Source organism: Aspergillus versicolor (genome assembly GCF_001890125.1).
Source record: "Aspergillus versicolor CBS 583.65 unplaced genomic scaffold ASPVEscaffold_4, whole genome shotgun sequence".
Lineage (NCBI taxonomy): Eukaryota > Fungi > Ascomycota > Eurotiomycetes > Eurotiales > Aspergillaceae > Aspergillus > Aspergillus versicolor.
This window is the reverse complement of record NW_024467527.1, coordinates 469242-493008: the sequence shown is the minus strand read 5'-3', so window position 1 is coordinate 493008 and position 23767 is coordinate 469242. Positions and strand designations below refer to the sequence as shown.

General features: G+C 53.2%; 13 protein-coding genes across 13 annotated transcripts; 5 read left to right on the top strand and 8 right to left on the bottom strand.

Annotated features, from left to right (window-relative positions):
* The first annotated feature begins 515 nt into the window (after positions 1-515).
* ASPVEDRAFT_40727 (uncharacterized protein) lies at positions 516-3203 on the top strand. The gene has a single exon (XM_040812194.1). The coding sequence runs from the start codon at positions 610-612 to the stop codon at positions 3004-3006; it is 2397 nt and encodes a 798-aa protein (XP_040666926.1). The 5' UTR covers positions 516-609; the 3' UTR covers positions 3007-3203.
* Positions 3204-3300: 97 nt separating this feature from the next.
* On the bottom strand, positions 3301-4276 carry ASPVEDRAFT_27846 (uncharacterized protein; the record flags this gene model as incomplete). Its single annotated transcript, XM_040810054.1, has 2 exons — positions 3301-3861; positions 3890-4276. The coding sequence occupies 2 exons, from the start codon at positions 4274-4276 to the stop codon at positions 3301-3303; spliced, it is 948 nt and encodes a 315-aa protein (XP_040666925.1).
* A 752-nt stretch (positions 4277-5028) lies between these two features.
* Positions 5029-6351, bottom strand: ASPVEDRAFT_130873 (NAD(P)/FAD-dependent oxidoreductase; the record flags this gene model as incomplete). Its single annotated transcript, XM_040806763.1, has 1 exon — positions 5029-6351. One exon carries the CDS (start codon positions 6349-6351, stop codon positions 5029-5031), a length of 1323 nt encoding a protein of 440 aa, XP_040666924.1.
* Positions 6352-6520: 169 nt separating this feature from the next.
* On the bottom strand, positions 6521-7516 carry ASPVEDRAFT_82699 (MBL fold metallo-hydrolase; the record flags this gene model as incomplete). The annotated part of the gene is made up of 2 exons (XM_040817239.1): positions 6521-6933; positions 6985-7516. The coding sequence occupies 2 exons, from the start codon at positions 7514-7516 to the stop codon at positions 6521-6523; spliced, it is 945 nt and encodes a 314-aa protein (XP_040666923.1).
* A 685-nt stretch (positions 7517-8201) lies between these two features.
* On the top strand, positions 8202-9887 carry ASPVEDRAFT_40725 (uncharacterized protein). The gene has a single exon (XM_040812193.1). The coding sequence runs from the start codon at positions 8326-8328 to the stop codon at positions 9439-9441; it is 1116 nt and encodes a 371-aa protein (XP_040666922.1). The 5' UTR covers positions 8202-8325; the 3' UTR covers positions 9442-9887.
* Positions 9601-10020, top strand: ASPVEDRAFT_82697 (uncharacterized protein; the record flags this gene model as incomplete). Its single annotated transcript, XM_040817238.1, has 1 exon — positions 9601-10020. One exon carries the CDS (start codon positions 9601-9603, stop codon positions 10018-10020), a length of 420 nt encoding a protein of 139 aa, XP_040666921.1.
* ASPVEDRAFT_620363 (uncharacterized protein) lies at positions 9885-11986 on the bottom strand. The gene has a single exon (XM_040815591.1). The coding sequence runs from the start codon at positions 11811-11813 to the stop codon at positions 10083-10085; it is 1731 nt and encodes a 576-aa protein (XP_040666920.1). The 5' UTR covers positions 11814-11986; the 3' UTR covers positions 9885-10082.
* Positions 11987-12869: 883 nt separating this feature from the next.
* Positions 12870-15062, bottom strand: ASPVEDRAFT_71278 (uncharacterized protein; the record flags this gene model as incomplete). The annotated part of the gene is made up of 3 exons (XM_040816108.1): positions 13811-15062; positions 13328-13755; positions 12870-13271 (listed from the first exon to the last, which is right to left on the bottom strand). Exons 1-3 carry the CDS (start codon positions 14874-14876, stop codon positions 12870-12872), a joined length of 1896 nt encoding a protein of 631 aa, XP_040666919.1. The 5' UTR covers positions 14877-15062.
* A 267-nt stretch (positions 15063-15329) lies between these two features.
* ASPVEDRAFT_52171 (uncharacterized protein) lies at positions 15330-16331 on the bottom strand (the record flags this gene model as incomplete). The annotated part of the gene is made up of 1 exon (XM_040814593.1): positions 15330-16331. The coding sequence occupies one exon, from the start codon at positions 16329-16331 to the stop codon at positions 15330-15332; it is 1002 nt and encodes a 333-aa protein (XP_040666918.1).
* A 195-nt stretch (positions 16332-16526) lies between these two features.
* Positions 16527-17978, bottom strand: ASPVEDRAFT_52170 (uncharacterized protein; the record flags this gene model as incomplete). The annotated part of the gene is made up of 3 exons (XM_040814592.1): positions 16527-17282; positions 17326-17863; positions 17920-17978. The coding sequence occupies 3 exons, from the start codon at positions 17976-17978 to the stop codon at positions 16527-16529; spliced, it is 1353 nt and encodes a 450-aa protein (XP_040666917.1).
* Positions 17979-18322: 344 nt separating this feature from the next.
* ASPVEDRAFT_61645 (uncharacterized protein) lies at positions 18323-19811 on the top strand (the record flags this gene model as incomplete). Its single annotated transcript, XM_040815577.1, has 2 exons — positions 18323-18544; positions 18594-19811. 2 exons carry the CDS (start codon positions 18323-18325, stop codon positions 19809-19811), a joined length of 1440 nt encoding a protein of 479 aa, XP_040666916.1.
* A 589-nt stretch (positions 19812-20400) lies between these two features.
* ASPVEDRAFT_110719 (trypsin inhibitor-like cysteine-rich domain-containing protein) lies at positions 20401-20682 on the top strand (the record flags this gene model as incomplete). Its single annotated transcript, XM_040805606.1, has 2 exons — positions 20401-20490; positions 20554-20682. Coding segments are annotated over 2 exons (219 nt in total), but the record flags the coding sequence as incomplete, so codon positions are not given.
* Positions 20683-22581: 1899 nt separating this feature from the next.
* On the bottom strand, positions 22582-23743 carry ASPVEDRAFT_620006 (uncharacterized protein). Its single transcript, XM_040815590.1, has one exon. The coding sequence runs from the start codon at positions 23598-23600 to the stop codon at positions 22827-22829; it is 774 nt and encodes a 257-aa protein (XP_040666914.1). The 5' UTR covers positions 23601-23743; the 3' UTR covers positions 22582-22826.
* Between the last annotated feature and the right edge of the window lie 24 nt (positions 23744-23767).

Sequence of the window (23767 nt, the reverse complement as noted above, 5' to 3'; positions counted from 1 at the left end):
CGCAGCAATTGGAAGTCCACTCGTGTCCAACGCTCCTGCAGTCAAAATTTTCCGACCTGGATGGAGACAGCTGCGACAGTTGGTCGTGTGTCATTCGACAGAAACGCGCATGAGTCGTCGCAGGAGCCACAATCTGCTTAGAGTTTGCTTACAGTGGGTCGAGTCGGAGGTTTCAGCCAGCCAGTGCCAGTTTCCAGATCGGCTGCCTGTTACGATTGTAACTGAGCAAAGGAACAAAGGAATATTCGTAATTGAGTCCATTGTCTATCGATGTGGCATTGTCATGGATCTTGGGTATGAGGGTTGCCCTGGTCCAGGCACGTCGAGGCAGGGCTACGCGTGCTCGAGTAAGACGTAGTCTAGGCAATTGGCAGCCCAATGCATTCGATAATTGCATTAGATTGTAAATCAGAATGGATCTCGCTCGGGCCTCGAGGACCGAAGTGCATCAGGACTGATCCGAGATCGATCTGCTCGGAGCGAGTTGCCAGCTCCACGCTGTCTAGCCCCGCTGGGTTGGTTTCATCCTGCCCTACTTAGTGTCTTGACGCCGCCGGCTCTGACTGAATCTGACATTTTCATTTTTGTTTTGTTTTTTTCTGTGCGAATATGCCTCCTCCGGCAGAGGACGCCATCCGCGCCGTCTCCGTGCTGGCCACGCAGCTCGGCAACCAGATCTCAGTGCTGATGCTGAACTACATTAGCACTTCCAAAGACCTCCCCAGCGAGTTCGGCGCACTCTCGCACACGTTCCTCGACACCTGTCGCACGCTATGGGCGATTGAGACCGGCGTCAGCGAGCTGGCAGCCGCCAACCGCGCCCTGCCAGAGGTCATCATCAACGAAGTCGAGAAGAAATTCGCCGCTGCATACGCCGACTTCCAATCGCTCGAGAAGCTCATTGGGAAGCTCAACCACTACGAGCACCGCGGGACGTGGGGGAAGCTGCAGCGCGGTTTGCACCGACCGAGCCACGAGCTGCACCGCATCCACGACTCGCTTAAGAAGACTAACGAGGCCCTCCAGATCAGCGGCATGGCCTTCCATTGGACTCTGTCCCAGGGAGACTCTCTGGAGGAGTCGTTGGGTGGAGGGTACGCCAGCCTGGCTGCTGCGCTCGACCGCATTGGTAAAGGCCGGTCAACTGAGACCGTCGACAGGAGGAATACCCCTAATCCTGATCGCTCGCTGCCTTCTGACCATTCGCAGCGGTCGTCGTCGCCCTCGGTGCCTCCAAAGGACGTCCCCTCTGCCCCGAGTCGACACGGCCAGAACCCGTCGATCGAGCACAAGCCGTCTATGGAGCAGAGGCAGGCTCCCCCAGACGACGATGAGACGATTACCGACGACATGTCTTCGATCCTATCGCTCAACGGTTTCCTTGTCTCCCAGCCCGATCGCGAGCCCGTACGAACCTCCTCTCTCCCTCAGCGCGGCCCCCCACCGGCCAGAATCGGTCCTACAACGGCGTCAATTGCGGAGGTATACAGCAGACACACCAGCGAGGTGCCCAGCCAGGCCAGTAGGCTTGCCAAACCGCAGCCTGACACGCCTGCGCGGTATTTGAATGTGGCTGTGAGCCAGCAGAACACGGAGAGCATGCGCCAGCTGCTGGCTCAGGGTGCAGACCCGAACCAGCAGACGAGCAGTGGCACGACGCTGCTGATCCAGGCCATCCGCGAGCGCACGCCAGCTACCGTGCTGAACATCCTGCTGGACGGCGGCGCTGATGCAGACCGTAAAGACAACTACGGCAAGACGGCGCTGTCCGAAGCGGTGCAGAGCAACCAGCCCGACAGCGTGGCCGCCCTGCTCGACCACGGCGCAAGCCCTAACTTGCCGGGCCCCGAGCACGCCCTCTGGCCTGCAGTCTATCGCCCCAACTGTCTGCGCATCCTGCTCGCTCGCGGCGCAGACATCACCAAGACCCCCGGTCTAATGGAGCAGGCCACCAGCGTCAACAGCATCGACGCCGTCCGCGTGTTGCTCCAGGCAGGCATCGACCCAAACTGCAAGAAAGACGGCATCTACACGCCCCTCTGCTCCGCCATCCGCGACGACCGCCCAGACATCATCTCCCTCCTGCTCTCCCACAAGGCAGACCCAAACCTCAAGGCCTCCGAATACCCAGCCTGGAAATGCATCACCCACAACCGCATCCACTTCCTCCCCGACCTCCTCGCCGCCGGCGCAGACCTACACTCTCCCCCGGGTATCGCCGAGTGCGCCGTCTCCCACAACAACCTCCAAGCCCTAACCTGGCTCCTCCAAACCGGCGGCGTCAATCCAAACGACCGCACAAAAGCCGGCCACACAGCCCTCACAACCGCCCTCCGCGATAACCGTCTCGAGATGCTGCAGTTTCTCCTCGCGCACGGCGCAGACCCTAACCTCCGCGGCCAGGACTGGCCCATCTACATGGCCACAAAGTCGCCATCCCTCCTCAAGCTCCTCCTCCCAAAAGTCACCAACCTAGCCTCCCATAAAGGCGTCGTCGAGCGCGCCGTACACGCCAACCAACTCGACAGCGTCAAACTGCTCCTAGACGCCGGCGCCTCCGCGGAGTGGAAGAACGGTGGCGTCTTCTCCCCTCTCACTACGGCGCTGCGGGAGAAACATAACCACATTGTACACTTCCTCCTTGAACCTGATACCAACACCAACACCAAGGACGGTAAGGACGGAAGTAGGTGCAGGGCAGACCCCAACGCCCCCGGCGAGCATCTCCCGCTGGTAAAAGCCATCCGCCGCTGCGATGACGGGGACTTCTCCATGATCTCGCTGCTTCTTAGTAAAGGCGCGGACCCGAATAAGAGCTACCGCGGCTGGAACGCGATCATGCAGGCGATTGAGAACCGGGATCTGCCATTGTTGCAGCTGTTGGTTGAGAAGGGGGGGAAGGTGGATTTTACCCAGAAGGATGAGACGGGCAGGACGGTGTTGGAGATGGTGGAAGGGGATGGGTGGGAGGAGGGGAGGGAGGTTGTTATGGCTGGACGGACTTGATATACCACTCTATCTTATGTATGTATGTACTAGTAGGCTGTCGCTGGTTGATGGTCTGCCGTTCTTTCCTTGATGGAGACTAATTTCCTTAATGTTTATGTTTGATGTCGTGATGTTATAAAGTTGGTAAAGGTTACTTACCCTAATAAGCACCGAGTTTATGGTAGAAAGTAGATAAGCTAGGAGACGGAAACCGGTGTATTATAAGATTCCATATATTGGTATAATCCACTTCATGAGCTGAGCTCAGTCCCATTGTATGGGCACATATCATCATGGAAGAGAGTTGTTAGCTCACTCTTCGCTCTCAGGGTCAGCTCCATCTGGCAGATCTATATAGCCGTCTTCGGCTGTGCGCATAGAAGCTGCCTTTTGGCAGGATCTCTTATCCAAGCCATAGACCGACAGAATGTGCCCATCACCACCAAGGACCGGAAAGTCGATGGTTTCATCAAGCCAGAGGTGTTTGAAGTTATTGGCCATCTGTGGCTTCCATAAATCATGGCCCACTAGGTTCAGTATTGCAACCACGCCAGGGTTCTCTATGCGTGTGTCATAGTACCCAGGCCAGCTTGAGCGCCTTCTAATGCCGCACAGCAAATCCCGCGGCATTGGTATCTCCATTTCTTGATCCGGCCAGTTATCAGACGGCGGATCGAGATCGTAATTCTCGAGATATCCTCTTCCCTTCCTTCTCCAAATCTGGGGTTCATCTTCATAAACAATGCCCGTGCAACTGACCTGCAAATACGATATAGTCGGCACGTAGGTATAACCTGGATCAAGATTGTTCCAACCCATCGACACGCCATCTGTCTTTGCTGAGGTCTCTGTAATGGACCCCGCCCGATTGCTCTGCCGAGAGCGTGTACTCGCCAGTCACTTTCGAATCCCCAAACTTGGCCGACACTCCAATTTTCCATCCGTGCATTGTAGATCTCGTCGTCGTGTAGCTAATATCTCTTTGATAACTGCAGGTTGGTCCTCCTGGATTGTCGTAAATGTGGCAGCAATCCTGTGCTGGTCCATTGGCGCTGACTGTAACGGGCTTGTAGCTGCAGTTTCCGGCCTTGAAGACGGATAGACTGGTGTTGAGGCGGGATTTTAAAAACCATGGGCATCTCCACTGATCTATTGCTTTCCAACTGTAGTCAAACTTATCATCCAGGGTGAGGTTTCGGAGTTCTGGGTAAGCATCGAGAACGGAACCTCCTACAACGGCGGCGATGGTATTAAGAGCAACGAGGGAAAACAGCGCCGCTCGGAACATTTCGTAGTGCTGCTCTTCTATCAATACCAAGTGAAACGAATCGGGTACGGGCAGTAACTGGTGGGCTTTGTAGAGCCTTGGATTTGATCCCACTTTGATAGGTGATTCTGGTTGTGAGGTTTAAGGCTACCAACCAGCTAATATGCATAAGTACTACTTGTGGTAGGCTGCCCGGCAACATATTCCAGTCAAGTCAATCCAGGGCTATTTTGTGTAGCATTCCAAAGCAAACCTCTGGAAACAAATGCCAAACGAAGGCAGAGGAATCATATGCAATTGGTATGTATCTACTCTGCATACTTGGGCCACGAAGCATGCACGACTGGTCTACTTGAGGCTGTCCCTGTAATCTGTAGGTGTTATACTCCATATATATCTGCTGTTCAATTCTCAGACGAGTCTTATTATCAACTGTATACGACAAGGGATTCGGCCGTGGGTCTACCTGATTGGAATGTACGGGCCGCTCCTTGGTGAATGCAATTGTTCACGCATTCTTGTATCGAGAAATGACAGGATGCTACTTTGTACTACGTGAATTCCCGCATTCTTGGATATTATAACCCTTAGCCGGACTGGGTTGGCCTGGTCCGTGGAGCAAAGGTTCTGTACAGGCGTCTTCAGCTCCCTGGAATCTACAGGTAGGTAGATGTTGCGATACAAGTTTCAAAGTCGGTTTTGATTAGCACTGTGACAGGAAGGAAGTCTATCTAATTTATTCTTGTTTTACTCTTCTGATCTATAGTACAAGTCTAGTTCAACCAACCACTTGGACCACCCCAGGTCCCCTTGACCATGGACTTAAAGTACACCCAAGGAAAAAAGTCCTTCTTGAGATGATAGAATGCCCTGCGCGGCGTCGCCTGGTCCAGTCCCATCCATCTGAATGTCTCTTTAGGCACGCCGCCATACTTGAACTCCGCAAGAAGAACCTTGCCGTACTCCGTCGTCAACGGACAGGAAGTATACCCATCATACGTAGAAGCAGGCGCCTTACCCTCCATAGCAGATATCAGATTCCGAACAAGAACAGGCGCCTGGGATGTAATCGCCGCCGCAGTCTTCGAAGTCGGCAGACTGGACGCATCACCGGCAGACCAGACATTATCAAACTTGACATGTCTCGTCGTCTCGGGATCAACATCCACAAACCCAGCCTCATTCGCAAGACCACTCTCCTTGATAAACCCATGCGGTCCCATTTTAGGAACTGCATGCAAAAAGTCAAACCGCCTCGTTACATACTCGCCCCCAACTGCAAAAGTCGCCTTATCCCCATCAACCGCAACAAGATCATGCTGGAACAGGGCCTGCACTCCACGCTCGCGCCGAATCTCATCCAACTTGGCACTATACTTGGGCACTCCAAACATAACAGGAAGGCCTGTGGCGAACTCGATCTTAATCGGCGATTGCTTGTCGCCGTACTTGTATAGACCAGCCCTGCGCCAATAATCCGACGCCAACCACATAATCTTCTGCGGCGCGCCGGCGCATTTCACCACGCCTGCAGGCTGCGTAAACAGCGCCGTCCCCTGGCCAAGTCTCTCAATATTGCGGAAAACCTTGTCGCACGTATCGTACCCGTATATCGACGAGACAGGCGCATGTGCATCCGCAAGAGCTTCAGGGAGGCCCTGGATAGCTCCATAATCAATCTTAATCCCCGGCGCGACCACAAGCTGGGTATACTCTAGTTTATCCCCGTTGTCCAGGGTAAGCTGGTTCCGGTGTGGTGTGAAACTTGTAACGCCCTGGTTGTAGAATTGCAGTTTCGGATCAATGAGCCCGCGCAGGTCCTGGCGCAGGGAGGTTTTGGATTTCACGCCGCCGCCGACCAAGGTCCATCCGGGCTGGTAGTGGTGCCAGGTTGCGGGGTCGACGATGGCGATGTCCTGGGCTGTGAATTGGCCGGAGCGGAGGAGTTGGTGGCTTATTGATAGCCCTGCGGAGCCGGCGCCGATGACGATGATTTTGTGGGAGCGTGATGGGCTTGATGTGATGGTTGATGCTAGTCTTGTGGTTGGGGATAGCCTGGATAGGGCTGTGAGAGGCCTGGTGCACTTGAAGATCATGACAGCAGAATAATCGAATAAATGCAATGAGAGAAAGATAGCAGTAATTAGTAGTATGCGAGGCAGGATCCTATAGTAACTTATAATAACAAGCCGTTGTTGATGTTATGATCTCACTCGCCGTTTGATTCAATCGGCGACCAGCAATGCATATACATCATGCAACTATTTACTTAGGTATCGGGCTATCCCACTTCAGCGGCAAATGCAAAAGCCGATACCCAGAGCCCGTCTTCTCCGGCAATCGTCCAGCCCGAATATTCACCTGCAGCGCCGGATGAAGCAGCCTGGGCTCCGCCATAGCGGCGTCCCTCTCGCCTCGCATTCTCACATACTCCTCTAACGTCGTCCCATCCATCAGGTGTTTATTGTGCTTTCTGTGCTCGCGCACATTCATATACGGACTCGGACCCGCCCGGTCTTGTGGGGGATAGTCGTGCCCAGTCCAGATTTTGACGCCGTCTTGTAGAGTTAATAGTTTACGTCCTGAGTGGAACATATCCCTTGCACTTCCTCCTGGGAAGTCACATCGTGCTGTTCCGATGTCTGCGTGGAAGATGGAGTCGCCGCAAAAGACGTTTTCTGTGTCGTTAGTTGGCTGAAGTGGTATACAGTGTAAAATGTGGTGCTCACCTCCAATCCGATATCCAACATGATCCGGGGTATGTCCCGGAAGATGCATAACAGAAGCATCCAACGATCCAATCTTAAACCCCTCGTCGTCATTAAAGTACTTCCCAAAGATACCTTTATACTCGGCCTCGGAAACCCCATAGCGCCCACCAAACAAGGTCTGGACTTGCTCGATGCGCTTCCCAATACCGATTACCGGTTCAAGTCCCTGAGACTGGGAAAGTTGGTTCTGCAGATACGATGCCGCAGTGATATGGTCTGCATGGATGTGCGTTTCGAGGATCATAGCGATCCTGTAGCCGTTCTCTTTGACGGTCTTGAGGATCCCGTCTGCGCTGTTCGTTGTTATGGTCTGGGTTGCGCGGTCGTAGTCGAGGACTGGGTCGATGATCACGCCTTCTAGCGAGGAAGGGTCGACGACGATGTATTGCCATGTTGAGGTGTTTGGTTCGAAGAGCGCGTGGATTGTTGGTTCGTCTGGTTTGGTTGATTTGACGAAGCACTTTTCTTGACTGGCGGGAGTGGGGGTCATGGTTCGTGTGGAGAGTGGACGGGGTGGTTGGATTGGTCTTTGTAGTCTTTGGCTGGTAAAGGTGTTGTTTCTAGAACTGTAGGGTCGATGGATACAATGGATATGGCGTGGAAGTTCGGAGACTATATATCGAGTATGTCCCCGACATCGTGAGACGGGGACTTGGATGGTCTCCGAGGTCAAGCAGTGGCCGAGTCTATTCGCGCGGGAGAACATATTCAACAATGCAAATGCTGCCTTATGTTGATAGTGGGTATGCATACATGCTGTCAAGTCTTATAATGACGTCCGATGGATCGGCGATTGAGCAGTCGGCGACGAACCACAACTCCCCGAGGACACCGAGCGAATGCCGATATTGAGCCTATCATTTAGGTCCTTGTCGGGGAGTGTTTAAAATAACTGCCATGTTTCATAACAGGTGGTCTAGGCTGGCCGTACAGTGATCCATGACTAGGTCTATGTATTCCCTCGAGCAGAGCTTATACCCTTGAGATATTTAGTATCGTGTCACTGGACTGAAGGCTGTCTATTTGCTGAAGGCTGGTTTGATCTGCGATGCGATATTGAGTACAGGTAAGGTGAAGCTATGATAGTCAGCACCGTGCTTTATCTCGTGTTCTAGGCCTAGAATAAATTAACAAGAGGTGATGGCTAAATTAAAGATAACAACCATGGTTCATAGAAAACATACCTCGCCACCTCACCATGATCACTCCATGGCGTCATACACACTCAACACCAAACCAAAATACCAAAATACCAAAATCCCCGTACAATTGCAATCAAGACTCATTTAACACAGCGCAATGTCCATCTACGAAAACATCGTCGCAGCGCGCGACCGACACAGCCAGATCCTCTCCTCGCTCGCAGCCGTCGACCGCGCCCCCGCAGCCCTAAAGTCCCACGACGTATACCTCTCCGACCTCCGCTCCGAACTCAGCCAAACGAACCGCGATCTGCAAGATGTCCGAAAGCAGACTCATGCCGAGCGCGAGAAACACGCCAGCTTCAGGGACAGTACAGTGCGGCGGCTGATGTACCGGGCGACGGGGAAGCGCGCGGACTTTGAAGAGCGCGCGGAGAAGGAGATGAGGGGGTACTATGGCGCGCTGGAGCGGGAGAATGAGACGCAGGCGCAGAAGGAGATGCTTGAGGCGCAGATTGGCGAGGCTGTCAGTCGGAAGAGGGAGCTTGAGAGGGCGTGTAATGAGCGGGCGGCGCTGAGTGATGAGCTTGAGGCTATGTATAGGAGTTTATTCGAGGGTCCGACGGAGGAGTTCCCCGAGGAGGATGCGCAGGAGCAGGTTACCAAGACAGCGCAGAGACGGTATGGGGAGCTGAGTGAGCGGCTGGACAATATCAACCGGGCGGCGCAGTGTCTGGCCAAGGCGCAGCTGACGATTAAGCAGGCGCTGCTGGGTCTGTTTGAAGCTGTGCGGCACTGCGAGAGAGATGTTTGGGGGTTTGGGGGTATTCTTGCGGATATGGGGCAGCAGAATTGTCTCTCACAGGCGCAGCAGAAGGTCAGCCAGACGCAGATGCTGGTGAACCAGGCGATGCGTCTTGATCACCATGTGCAGCCGCTGCCGGCGATGAATATAGTGCAGCATGACATGATCAGCGGGCTTATCTTCGACAATGCGTTCTACAACATCAGCTTTCTGAAGAGAGTGCAGGAGTCATTCAACGAGGTGAAACAGGCCGAGCGCGCCCTGGGGGTGCAATTGAGACGCACAAAGTCTCGCGCAGCAGACATGCAGGAGGACGTTGGTGAAGCTACAGCGACTCTCGACAGCGCGCAACAGGAGCTGCGCAGGATCAGAGAGCAGGCTTTTATGCAGGCTGCTGAGCCGCCGCCGCCGTATTCAGAGAAGACGTCTGAAGTTGAATCAGGGCTGGAAACTGGGTCCCAGGTCTAACATAGTTAATAATTAGGCCACTATCATAACTACCCTAACGAGAGCATAACGTTATGCCACAACCATATATCCCGTCAACAATCCCACAATGTAACAAACATCAACACTACACAATCTAAAATTCCAAGTCTACACTCCGTTACTTTATTTAATTTGAAAATGCAATCCCTCCTCGCAACCTCCCGCATGGCCGTCGGCCTCGGCTTCCTCACCATCCCCAAACACGTCGCAGCCCTCTTCAACATGCCATTCAGCCCGGAAGCCTCAATCGGGTGTCGAATGGCAGGGTCCCGCGATATTATTCTCGGCGCTCTGCTGTATACCTGCTATTCGAAGCAAGGTTACCGCGGTACCGCAGTCGAGAGGCCGAAGAATGGTGACCAACATGAACAGCATGGCTGGACAGATACGCAGCGCGCGCTGCTCGCTGGTGTAGTAGTCGATGCACTGGACGTTTTGGCTTGTTGGTGGTGTTATTGCGATGGAGCGTTGCCACTTACGCCGGCGTTACTTCTTGGTGGTGGTGCGGCGGTTCTCTGTGATATTGGGGCTTATTGCTTGTATGTGCAGAGCCGTTGAGAACGGGCCGTTCTGTATGTACGAAGACTGTCTTTTCTATTCTATTCTTGTATGATACGTATCTATGGCAAACTCAAAAACGCCAGAAAGATCTCATAAGTAGACTGCAGCAGCATCGTCTCCTCATCGGTATACGTCCCATTAAACACCGGATCAGGAGTCATGGTATCCTGATCAATCTCTCTATCAAACACCAACTGACTCACATCATGCACATCCGTAACAGGCAGTTCCCCATCAAGAAGATAATCTCGAATGGCGCTTACCAGACCCAGCGATGCAAGACTCATGCTCGTATGCCCAGGCCCACGCCTCATAACAAGCCGCGAAGACGAACCCAGCCAGCCATTCAGTCTCTGAGCAGATGTCACAGGCGTACTGGGATCATGCAGCGCATTCACAATCAAAACCGGTGTATCCCGGGCAGAGAGTATTCTATCCGTGCGGCCGGATTTCAGCATCCCAGCACCGAGATTCGACACTCTGGCCCTTTTATTTGGGAAATTCCGGCAGAAGGACAGTGTCGCCAGATCAGCATTCAGCCAGGGCGTTTTCTCTGCAAGGGAGATATTCAGGACTAACTTGGCCAGTTCAGGCACGGTCATGTGGTTTGTCGGCGCGTTGTCGATGCACTGCAAAGGCCACCCAGCTAGGGACCCTGTATCTGGAGCAGAGTAGTTCGTTACAGAGCCAGATCCCATTCCGTCTGTGAGAAGATCTGCGAGGGGTCCTGCATCGCCAGTCTCCAGTGCACTAACGGCAGATGCAACCGCCGGCCAGGTAGTCGGCAGTTTAATGAATGAGTACATGAAGAAAGAAAAGGTGCTGACATCGATCGAAAACGAGCCGTCCGGGACTAGAACGGGGGATTCATATAGAGAGGCCTGCAGAGTCGCAAGACGCTTTCTGATGTCCAATGTACTATTTAGGGCTCCCTGAGGTCTACTCAGAGCGCACCCATCCGGCCCCGCGTCGGTGCAGAATTCAACCAGGTCGTCGATTGCATCGCGCACGAACAGCTCGTCGTTGGGCAGTTGACTTGCGTATGTCTTTGCGTTTGCCTCGGGGTCAAAGACGCCGTCGAAGACAATGCGCCCCACGCGCTCGGGGAACGTCTGGATGAATTCCGCGCCGAAGATCGTCCCATATGAGAAGCCCCAGTAGTTTAGTGTTGCGTTGTCCTTGCCCTCTAGGGCGTCGGCGATGGCGGCCATGTCTCGCGCGACGTAGGCGGCGCTGGAGGTGTAGAGTGCTGTGGAGTTATGCTGGGCGCATGCGTTTGCGAGAGGCGCGACCTGCGCGTCGTAGTCCTGGATGCCGGAGTAGAATTCAGGCATGTAGCTCTGGTTTGTGAGCTGGGAGTATTCGATGTTTGCGGCGCCGGCGACTGAGTCGGCTGCTTCGATCTCTTCGCCGGTGGAGTTGAAGCATTGTAGTAAGGGTCTTGCTGAGCCTACGCCGCGTGGATCCCAGGAGGCGATGTCGTAGAATCCGCCTGTGATGTTGGAGATTGCCTCGCCGGCGCCATTGACGAGGAAGTCGATGCCGGATGAGCCTGGGCCGCCGGGGTTTGTGAGGAGATGGCCCTTGCGCTGGGATGCTGGGACTGTGGCGTTGAACCGCGCGAGGGGGATATGCGCGAGATGGCCATTGTCAGGGTCGGCATATTCGAGGGGGACGGTGAGGGTTGTGCAGTCGAGGGCTGGGCCGGATGTGCACGGCGACCATTGCAGAGCTGCAATGGCAGGGACAGCCTGCAAGAGCTGGGTCGACCACTGCAGGGCCATGATCATGGACACATCTCAAGCCGGGGGCGTCTTAACTCTTTAAATGTGTCAAAAAGAGGCCAGTCCACTCGGGAGGAAACCCGGAAATGAAAAATGTGTCGAGTGGGAACAGGGCCACAACAGGAGAGAGGCATTGACGCTGGGCAATGAAGATCCAGCATTGTTCAGGTTAGCTGGAGGAGCTGCAAGATTGATAAGATGCATCGAACCCCCACTGTCCGTCGTCACCGTGAACTGTGGACCTGATATCACACTGTGACTCGTCCGGTTAGGGCTTCGTGTGGCACCCGCGTGGGGTCCCATTCGCGCTTTCTGCTGCATCAGGATAACAACCACGATGATCATGCATGAACCCGATTCCATCCTTCGGTCTGCTAATTCACCCAATGGCAGTCTTCGGAATGTCAACATCCCACTGCTGGTAGCAAGGGTGCTGTTTCCGTTGGAGACTCGAATCAAGACTGGCGGCTGTTATATCGTCAGCACGAGTCAGGCAAGCATCACCTCAGGGACTGAGTCTGCAGTATCTTGGCCGGCCCATCCACAGCTTCTCCACCGTATGTATTTGACATCCACCTGAAACGTCATTCCCCAGTAGTCGGTTAAATACCGGAACATCCGGTCGCGTCAGACTCGTTCAACACGACTGTCTGTCTCGAGGACTGTCTTCCTGGATAAAGATCCCCTCAAGAGAGTCAGAATTCCGGCTGATGTCAAGTTCTAGATACTCTGAGCGCTCATATTTTAGTTAGCTAGGGCGGACGTCGTGAACATCCATCTTCCAAGCCCTAACTGATATAATCGACTTAATGAGCGGAACTAATAATCTCTGGAATGGATGCCATAATATTAACTATGTATCTGGTTTATCATTCTGGTACATACGACTGGGCTTGTAAAGGAGCTTGATGAGGTCTAGCCTGGGAGTTTTAGTTTACTATGCAAATGCAGTCTAACGAAACGAATTCTGAAACTAATTCAAGAATAGCTAGTACTATCTGTCTATTCATAGTACGCATGAGGCGAACGCGCATTCGCAATGTAAAAGCTAGAGTTCGCGGCCTATTCCTCGCCACACAGGCGGACATCTTTCAACCCTGTGATGAGTTGAATATCAGCCAGAAGATCTCTAGTAGCTGTGAAATAACCCAGATCATAGTCTCCGGAGCCTCCAAACATCATCCCGAGTACGCCGCCATAATCATTAAAAACGAGGGAGCCCGAGTCGCCTTCCTCTGTGGCTTTGTCTCCTGTTCTCAGCATTACGTGCTCCCAAGTCTTGACTTCGACCCTTTTCCCGTTTATGATCTTCTTGACAATATTGCAGGTCCTCAGTCCACCGTACGTTCCAGGTGTATGGCCTGTTGCTCGGCCGACCTTGAGCAGCGTGTCTCCGAAGCCGGGAATATCAGTCTGCAATCTTGTGAGCTTTTCCCATCCCGCTCCGGGCCCAGTGGAGGGTGGCTGGGAGTTATGGATTAGCAAATGTTCAAGTATAATATAATCTGGGAAATGCTTACCGTCATCGTGTTTTCCCCTGCGCGCCGAGATGGGGCTGGTTGGACCAGGGCCCAGTCTCTGATGGACAGCTTCGTGGGATCATCAGTAGATTGCATTTCGCGTTCTCCAGAGGCCGCGAAAACCATTCCCAGGTGGTGAGACTTGGAATTGAAAAACTCGGTCATATGGGTCTGGTCACCTTCCATGGCCCTGATGATTTTTGATATGGTCCGCCATATGTTTTCCTTATACGGCACGATAAACCCGTCTTCCCGCCTAAGGTTCTCTACCTCTTGGTACGGCGGTTTGGACTTTTGTGCTTCAATGTCGGCGGCAATTGACTTGAGGCCTTTTTTCATGTCACGATAGCTTGGAGAGTCGACTGGGAGCAGGCGAGCTCTATGCGTGTCCCTTTGGTTTACGCCGCGATCTTTCCACTCTCGGATTACTAGACAAGCTGATGTTAGTCCTGCTATTTCACAAAGCCTCGCATGAATACATACCTTTCAGGTCCTCTTCGCATAGTTCTTCCTCCACCGGAAAGCAGCAGTGGGAGCATGTCAAGGCAAATGGCAACCACTCCCCTGATGTAGGGGCCTTCACTTCAACCCATCCACCGAGGGTGCCATTACTGTCATGGGCGGTGCGAGGACTTATGCTAGCTCCCATTTTCGGGTCTAGACGACAATGCTCACGCCTGGCCCCGGGGTCCTGGTTGCCGGGCTGTCCATCTCTTGTGGTTTTGTTGTCCTTCCTGATGGCAACGGCGACGGCAGTAAGGTTATATCTATCCAAGATAGATATAACTGCCTCTCTTAAATCCCTCCAATCCCTTCTCACATTCTTGTCGACTCCCAAGAGAATTGTCGGTGGGCACTTGTGCAAGTCATAGTCACTCCCTATACGGAAGCAACCAATTGTAAAAACCCCAGTACGGTCAATTCCGTCAAAGATGTCTGTGCCGACTTGCGTCCAGATGGGGAAAATGGCATCAGTTGGTAGACAGGGGTGTATCTTGGGACGCTCGGAAAACTTCGGGTCAGTTATCTCTACATTGAGCCCTTGCAGTCCCTGACCGCGAAGGTGGTTCGAGAGCTTCCTGGCAAGGCTGATCCAGCTGCCCTGGGACTGGTCTCGTCTCGCCACAACCAGCAAGGTGAATGTTATACTAGTCGTTGGTTCGTAAACAGACCGTCTCCCGCAGAATCGCATTGAGATGGGCTGGACATTCTTGCGCTGGCAAATGTTGCGGAGTTGGGTGTCTAGGATGTAGGATCCATGCCCCTGGAAAAGATCGTGGTTCCAATATATACGCGGTAGCGTCTCGGTTGTCTCACAGGGCGACTCGGGAAGTCGAGGCCCCCCTGCCCGCAGGTCAGTTTCCTCGAACCCATCTGGACCAGGGCGCAGGCTCTCGTCACTTGATGAGCCGTCCGACCTTCTGGCTCGAGATAGGGGAGGGGCTGGGGCGAACAGAGTTGGTGGGCGAGTCCGGATTGCCGGTGATGCGTACGAGAGCTCGGCTGGTAGTACTTGCGCGATCAGAGGATTGGCGATGAGCCCAGCCATGATCTAATGTATATTGTACTGTGGGATTTTGAGAATGGAAGGAGAGAAAGTTGAAAGAAGAGATTTGAAGAAAGAAGGTGGAAGGAGAGGAAGAGCGAGTATATAAGCTTTACAAGCCGGTGACTGCGCCGGTAAAGATCCCCAGACCTGTGGTCAGTTGCTATTTTCGTGGTTGCAACAGTGAAAGGGGCAAATGGCCTGAAAGTAAAATCACTTAGAGGCGAATTGTTTCCCCAGAACTGTGTTATTTGAGTACAGGGGTGGGCCAATGAGTTGGGGCTGTGGATGGGCTGATTCAATGGAAAACTCTCTACAAAGTCAATATAGAAAAGAGTGCGATCTTTTATTGAACACAGCCATGTTAGGTGAAAAGTTTTCAGGAGTTCAATAAATAGTCTTGGTAAAGTTTGTGGAAGAGTGGATGGCCAATAGTTAGGGCATGGGCTGATAATTCTATCCAATAATCCGCTCCAGGTACTTCAGCCAGTTCTCTCCCAGCACCTTTCGCATCTTCTCCTCTGGCCATCCTGCACGAGCCATGGCCTTTGCCAGCTCTGCGCGGTCCTTCAACAACCCCAGTGGCTTGACCACCGTCTGACTCCCCCAGCGCGTCAGTCTCCGGGCATACCCCTTATCCAGGTTGCACCAGGCCATGAACTCACTGGGCCTGGCATGGCCCTCACTCGCATCAGACCCAACACCAACCAAATCCTCCCCGACAAGGCCAATCACGTAGTCCAGCGCAGCAACATAGTCGTCAATCGTCGACTCATTCCCCTTCTCCATATGCGGTCCAAACTGGCTAATCCCCACAAACCCGCCCTTCTCCCCAAGTAGTTTCAGCAGCTCGTCATCCTTATTCCTCGGATGCGCCTTCAACCCCCCTGGCAACACATGGCTGAAACACGGCGGCTTCTCTATACTCGCATACTCAATCACATCGCGAGTCGTCACCGGCCCAACATGGCTCAAATCAACCACTATCCCCAACCTCCCCATCTCATCCACCACCTGCCTCCCAAACCCCGTTAGCCCGCTATCCCTTAGCTCCGTATATCCCGCCCCGCTGTAGTTCTGCGTGTTATACGTAAGCTGCATCTTGCGCACGCCCAGATCCCGAAACACACGCAGGTAATCAATCTGGTCCTCAATACCTGCCGTATTCTGCCAGCTCAGCAAGACAGCGGTTTTGCCATCCCTCTTGGCGGCGCGGATATCCGAGACGCTGTGTGCTTGTGTTATGAGGTCGCTGTGCGTCTCGAACCATTTCTTCCATTGGACTACATTGGCGATGGAGGCGCGGAATCCTTCCCAGATTCCGCAGGTGCAGGAGACGCCTGTGATGCCGCCGTCGTGCCAGGCTTGGAAGATTTCGGGGGACCAGTTGGCGATGTTGAGGCCATCGAAGTGGATGGCGTCGTTGTAGATTTGGACGGCTTCGGATGGGGTGACCATGTTGAGAATATTTAGAATAGCAGGGTAAGATTATGAAGGGTTGATGGCGAGGGAGAGTGGATGTTAAGAAAGGGACTGAACCGGGGACTGTCCGATGTAGATTTCCTATTTGGGACGGATATGGCGTGCTCCAGAATTGGAGAATCTACATCTAGACCGACGACTCAATAGATACTGTTAGATATCCAAATCATATCATAAATTCGCCTTAAAATAAAATCCCAGCTCCTCCAGAGTCGTAATATCCCTCCTCCTCTCCCCCAACATCTGCGACGCCTTCTTTATATCAGGAAATCTCTCCCTCATCCACCTCTCCCTCTCTCCCCAGAATGGCGGCTCTTTTCCCCGTCCATCATTCTCAAGCCCCTCCTTCCTCGTCGAGGACATGCTAATCTCATAAAGCGAGTTGATATACTCCGCATCAAGCGGGAACGCAAGACTATTACTCCCTCCTTGGGCATCCATCCAATCCGTAATCCACCGCGCCATCTCAGTGTAAGATGGGAGAGATACGCGTCCTGCAAAAACCCTTGCAACCCATGCGCTCTGCGCCTGGCTAAACGGGAACGGGACGATGCGCTGTGGTGTCCCGATGAATGCGATTGTTGGTTCGTGGGTGTAGAATACGTGTTTGAATAGATTATCAGGTCTGGATTGATCTGTGTTAATGGGTGGGGTGAGTGAGGACAGGAAGGGCGTGGTGAAGTGGTATCCTGTGCAGAAGACTATATGGTCGATGTCTCTCTCTGTGTGGTTGTCTGCGAAGGAAACTGTTTTGGATTTCGGGTTGAGGGTGGTTATTTCTGGGATTAACTTCGAGGTTTTCTCTTGCTGGGAGGATAGAGGTGCTTTTGATGCTCGCTCAGAGATGAGAAGAGGATGTTTTGATACTGCACTGATCTGGGCTGCGATGTCGATTCCTGACGCGGAGTGGCCGACAACGATTACTTTCTGTGTAGTTTAGTATTGAACTTTACTATGCGGATATTCGTACCTTGTTTGCAAAAGGTCCTGAACGTCGATACACAGATGAATGCACGATCGAGCCAGGATACTGCCGATTCCACTCCTCTAGACCGGGGATAGCTGGGATATTCGGCTCGTTATAATGCCCATTGGCAACCACTACCGCATCAAACTGATCAGTGGAGACTGTATCAGACTTGATATCCCGCCACGTTACAGTCCATTCAGCTTTTGGGCTTCTCGACAGGGATATATCCAGGACCTGCGAGCGGAAGCGTATCAACGGGCGTAACTCCTCCGCATACCGATGCAGATACTCCTTGACAACATAATGCGACGGAAACAGCGCCGTCCCAGAGGGAAAAGGGGCTTCGCGGTACTGCATCAGGGAGTTGGGGATGTTTGTTTCGAGCGAGTCGTATACTGGAGACGCAAACGTTCCATCCACCACTTGGCTTGGACTGCTGCTGGTGCCCTCATCGCCGGTATAATTCCAAATACCGCCAGGCTGGTCGCGTTGTTCGAATACGGTAATTGTCTTGAATTTGCGCTCGGCGACCATATACCTAGATTGTCAGTTGACTCGCTTTAATCAGAAGGAGGCCTTGGAAAGGAAGCCTACTTTGCAGCAGCCAGACCACAAGGGCCAGCTCCGATGATTGCAACACGGTCGATATCCATCTGGCTGTAACTACAATTCTGCTACAGCACGGCAAATGGCAAAACAGTGATTTAAACAATTTAAACACCAGTCCAGACCCACATTATACCAATTGGAGATTTGGAGACAGCTAACCCTATCTTGTATAGCTGGACGCTGACGCCATCGCCGCCGGGATTGCATCCTGCAGAATTCGCTGGAAATGGTAAAAAAGAACGGATCTTCTCCGGCCATCCTATGTTAGTCGACTTGTGGAGGCCATGGTGTGCTCGTACGAGTCATTCTACGGGTAATCGCCTATGCACCCGTATATATGGAATTGAACCCAGAATCTGTTTCCCTGCACAGATTCAGTTTATTCAGAATGAGTGCTTCTGATAACAAGGTCGACACTGAAGTCGAAGGCCATGAAATCGACCAGCCGCAGACACCGCAGCCCCAAACCCGACGAGCGCGCCTCAAGGCTGCTATCTGGGATACATGGGACAAATCGCCAGAAGAGCGCCGTCTCGTGCAGAAGGTCGACTGGTGGCTGCTGAGTTATGCCTGCATTGCATATTTCATCAAAGCCCTGGACCAGGGTAACGTACGTCGGACGCCTACCTATTTATCAGTCCTATTGCTAATACAAACAGACATCAAACGCCTACGTCTCCGGCATGAAAGAAGCCCTCGACCTCAAAGGCAACGACCTCAACTACCTAACCACCTACTGGAACATCGGGTACATCCTAGGCCAGATCCCGTCGCAGCTCGTGCTCACCAAAATCCGGCCCTCAATCTGGCTCCCAGCCCTCGAGTTCCTCTGGAGCTGTCTCGTAATGGCCCTCGCCGGCGCCAAAAACGTCCAGACAATCTTCGCCCTGCGCTTCTTCATAGGTCTCTTCGAGGCATCTGCTTACCCCGGCATCATCACCTTGCTGGGGAACTGGTACACACCCGCTGAACTCGGTAAACGAGCCGCCATCTTCCAAGCCTCGTCTAGCGCGGCGAATATGTTCTCCGGCTATCTCCAGGCGGCGCTGTATTCAGGCATGAACGGCCGCGCAGGTCTCGCAGCTTGGCAGTGGCTGTTCATCTTCGATGGGATATTAGGCATCCCCATCTCGCTATATGGATTCTGGGCGATCCCCGATTCACCAACCGACTCGCGAAACCACTGGCTAAGTAAAGACGAGACGTCGCGCGCAGCACAGCGCATGCGAGACGTCGGCAGGGCACCAGCAAAGAAACTCACCGTGCGCACGATCCTCGACGTCTTCCGCTCCTGGCCGGTGTGGCTGTTCTCGACTGTCTTCATTGCGCATGTCCTTGGGCTGCGCATCTACTCGTACTTCAATGTCTGGCTGAAATCGACCGGCAAGTACACGACGGAGCAGGTGAATGTGATCCCGTCGGCGGGGTATGGGCTGCAGATTCTCTGCACGCTGATGTATGCGTGGACCAGTGACTATATCCAGGTGCGATGGCCGGTTATTGTGCTTGCTTGTGTCCCCGGGATAGCTGGCACTGCGATACTGAGTGTCTGGCCGGAGCAGAACACGGCTGCGATGATGGCCGGGTGGTTACTGACGTATGCGGAGACGGGGGCTGGGATCTTGTTTACCTCGTGGGTGAGCGAGACGTGTGGCTTTTCGGCGGAGCATCGGGTTATTGTGATTGGGGTGATGGAGGCTGTGGCGTTTACATTCAATGCGTGGGTGCCGCTGCTGGTTTATAATACGGGGGAGAAGGCGCATTTCAGGATTGGATATCAGATGGCGGCGATGTTTTTTGCGGTCGAGTTGGTGTTGACGGTGGGGATTGCGGTGGTGGAGAGGAAATGGCCTGCGTGGAAAAGACATACTGTCTAACACAATCAGAGAGAGGGAGAGCGACCATCTTTCAATCACATTTATCAGCAAGAATGGATAAATTATTAAAGATGTTTATTATACAGCAGTTTAAATAAAACATTCACTACAGAAAAACTACCAAGGTGGTAACTACATGTGCAGTACTAGATACACGATATATACACACCTCAATAAACTAGACACCACCACAACAACATCAGATGCATGACTTCGGCCCTCGGATCGTCCCAAACCCAAATAAATCGTACATGCGGGGTCTCTGCCACCTATGGACATGTTTCATCCTGAGACCGGTTCTTTACGCCCGGGCGCCCTTGGCAGCAATCCCTGACTGGATCGGCCCTGAGACAATTGGGAGACGTGAATGAATGAATTGGACTGCCCAGAGGTTATTCACAGGATTGTCTTGGAGCTCGTATTCGCAGGCGAAGAATGTAGCGAGCTTTGCTTTGCTTTGCTTTGGTGAACCAGGGAACAGACGCAGGGTCACGGGGATGCTTTCCGTATAAGAGTAGACTTCCCCGCTGATTCTATCTCATCGCTGTCTACTATCTATCAATCTATCTATATTGTAATAGCCATCAAAATGAAGATAACCCTCCTCTTGACAACCCTAATCGTCTCCGCGACAGCCGCAACCTACAAGCCCGTCAGCGCCCCTCCCTGCAAGGAATATGTACGCTCTCCACCCCAGACAATCGCATGACCATTCCATGATCTAACCATCGTCTACTATCAGGAAGTCTATGAAGAGTGCGGGTCTGCGTGCCACCCGACCTGCGAGACAGTCGGGGAAGAGCCGACTGTCTGCACGCTGCAGTGTGTGAGCGGGTGTTATTGTCAGGAAGGCTTGTTCAGGACGGCGGTATGTATTTCCTTCGCATTTCTCCTCTTCTCCCCGTTCTTGTCTGCGATCGCGGATAGACAGACTAATGGCGCGGTAGAGTGGCGGTTGCGTCCCGAAGGCGAAGTGCAATACCAACTCCTGCCCTCCATCTTGAACTGGTGGATTCTTGGAGTTCATAGAGTGGTCTGGTTTGGATCTGAGGGTTAAAAATTCAGTAGGGGTTAATCAAAATCAAAGGCTTGCGGTGCAGTGTATGTGCTAATGTAATGATACAATGGAAATTCAAGTAGATCGCCATCTACTATCAGACAGACGTCTATAGAAGAGGCTTGTTATGCGCCGTTCCGAGGTACGTCGGTATCTGAAGACCGATGCTGCATTGCCAAGATTGGCACGGGATCAGACAAATGCTTCGAAATTCAGACAAGGCATTTGCGCTGGCCATCATATCATTCGGTTGGAACACGATGCAGCGCAGCGTTGGGTCGCTCTACAGGGCTCGGCATCCTGTGTAAACTCCCTTGCGACTCGGGAATGTCATGTAGAAACGCTGGCATGATCAAGCAGTGCAGGGTGCAGAAAAAGTTCAATACGCTGAGAGAAGGTTCAATAGGCAACAATTTGCAGTTGCTTGCAGCTAATAGGATGCGGCGGAATTGAACTGCATCGAGCATTTGCTAATAAGGCATCAGTGGTGAGATGTATATTCTGACTAGATCTGCAACTCGAAAACCATTCCAAATCCCGGCTCCAGGTGCAGGCGATCGGGATGCAAATCAACGCACTCCGCACTATGCAGCCAGTTGTGACTGGTGATCGACAACTGCGCCTCAAAACATTGAACCCTGCGTCCCACAGGAATCTGCAAGGGGTCTGTAATCTATCTGCCTGTCGTGGATCACCACTGCCAAGGGGTAGATCTGCTATATATAGGGAACAACGTGGTCAATGTCGCTGTTTCCTCGCATGCCTCTTGATGGTATGACGTGTCCGTCTGGTTCTCAACCTGATGTGACTACGACAACTCATCATGTTCAACAAGTCTCTGTCCAGCAAGTAAGGGGCAGTCCACCTGATGAGATCTCAAACTTGTCCGGTTTTTACTGCCGTAATCTACTAACGCGCCCAGGGATGGGTCAAATCAATGCCGATTGAGCCGGATGGACAGGGGCCAGAGCGAGCTGTCCTGAATGAGGGCAAATCAAAACAAACCAATATTGCACGTGCCCGGCGCCCGGCGGACATGCCGGCCCAGAAGGAAATACCAGAAAGACTCCCAGAAAGCCTCGTGAATTCAATTAGTAAACGAGGGCATCCCACGGGCTCAAGGTTTGAAACAGGGCGCTGCCGCTACGACTGTCCGAACGCACCGAAGAACAAAACCTGCAGCCGATCATTGGTGCAGGGTGCGGGCACGCCGCCGTGCTACTGTATCTCGAGGAAGATGCACATTTTGGCTTAGCGTCGGCGTGTCTGACCACCATCCACCGGCATCACGAGTCGTTGCCGACCTGGTACAAAGCGTAGCAGCCAAGTCTAGCCAAGTCGATATAAGCACACCGAAGCATTGCGAAGCCTTTGAGGCGTTCCTCCAAGACGACTCCCTCAAGGCTTGTGTGACTGATTCCGAGGAAACCACCATCACGTTCCCTGATACTCGAGATCGACTGGGCATGTAATACAAAACCCTTGCGGATGGCGTTTCTGGGGGGTCCACCGACCGTTTGATCGCTCCACTCGCGAGTCGCGCGACATTATGATGAGGCAACTAGGTGGAACTAGAGAAGTATATCTCGGGCGCTGGATGCCCATCAAACAGTCGTCTCAGTTCAGTCCTCGTGGGTGACTTGTGGTAGAAAGCTGGTCAAGGCATAATTCTAGACCAGGGACCGGGGCGACAACTGATCGCGAACAGAGTTGCGTAGTCCAGCCACAGACATTGGGATGTCATGCCCGGTGGTTTGGTGAGGGTGTGGTTGAGCCGAGATTGCCTGATGTGGCCGGGACCTATGAGTGGTCGAGACGCAGACACGTGCCTGGGGCTTTCAGATCGAGCTCCAGATTGAGGGAGGACCCAAACTGCAGCAACCAAGGTGCGATGTCATGCTCAATCGTAGCGAGAATGACCTGTCGAACAGACTGGTCATTGAATTCGTCTCAAAATACTAATAATATCCACGATTATCATGCCGCCTGAATCGTATCACTTGGCATCTTGATCTGCTGTCCAACCCCAGAGTATCTCCGTCCTCCCTGACGACGCCGCAACGTAATCTGGCAGCCGACAGCAGGCAGTCGGGTTCGACAGGTCTCAAGAGGGAAAGTGGTCGGGTGCGCTCTTTCCGTTCTGAAACTGACAAGCCGGGCGTGCAGGAGTGGCAGTGCGCGCGGAACCGTCGTGCAGGACCGTGGTGCGAGTTCTGTCTGGATGACAAGTTGACAACGCAGTGAGGGAGAGCGGGAGGCTCAGGCTCCAGGATTCGACCCCGTGGTGCAGTGCGGGGGACTGATTGGCCAGTCTGTGTCGGAGCAGGCGACAGGTTGCGATGGGCAGGCGGTGCAGGCTGATCATGGCGATTCTGCCACCACGTGCGCAAGTGATTGGTCGGGAGCGTCAGGGCGATCGCCCATTTAGTTTTTTTTTCCCTGACAAACTTCCGCCGCCAAGATCTGCTCGCATGCTCGCTGCTTCCATCGAAATTCCACCCCCATGCGACCAGCAGAAAAGGCAATTCCCAGAAGCGAATCACAGAATTGGGCTCCCACTGCTGCCCACGAGGCGGGCCTTCCAGGATGGCAGTCCTCGGCCGTCCCACTCCCCGCTCTGGCTGCAACTGCCACTCAGAGCAAGGCTCGCTCCAGCTGCTGCGGTGGAACCGGCTGCGACGCTGGGTCTGCCCAGAAGCCCACCGACTTATCAGACGCCACCCCTCAGACATGTGCCCGATTCGCCAAACCGTGCTGGCTCTCCGCTGCCGCCTTCTTCCAGAGATTTTTGGTTAGCTATATATTCAACCTTCTCTTGTCCGCTTGGCTGCATCCTTTCGTGACGTCTCAACGCTCTCTCACTCGCGAGTCTTGCTCCCCCAAGACACCCAAGCCTTCT

Coding starts and splice junctions, on each gene's coding strand:
- ASPVEDRAFT_40727 (XM_040812194.1), top strand. CDS start 610: ATGCCTCCTCCGGCAGAGGACGCCATCCGCGCCGTCTCCGTGCTGGCC.
- ASPVEDRAFT_40725 (XM_040812193.1), top strand. CDS start 8,326: ATGTCCATCTACGAAAACATCGTCGCAGCGCGCGACCGACACAGCCAG.
- ASPVEDRAFT_620363 (XM_040815591.1), bottom strand. CDS start 11,813: ATGATCATGGCCCTGCAGTGGTCGACCCAGCTCTTGCAGGCTGTCCCT.
- ASPVEDRAFT_620006 (XM_040815590.1), bottom strand. CDS start 23,600: ATGTCTGAGGGGTGGCGTCTGATAAGTCGGTGGGCTTCTGGGCAGACC.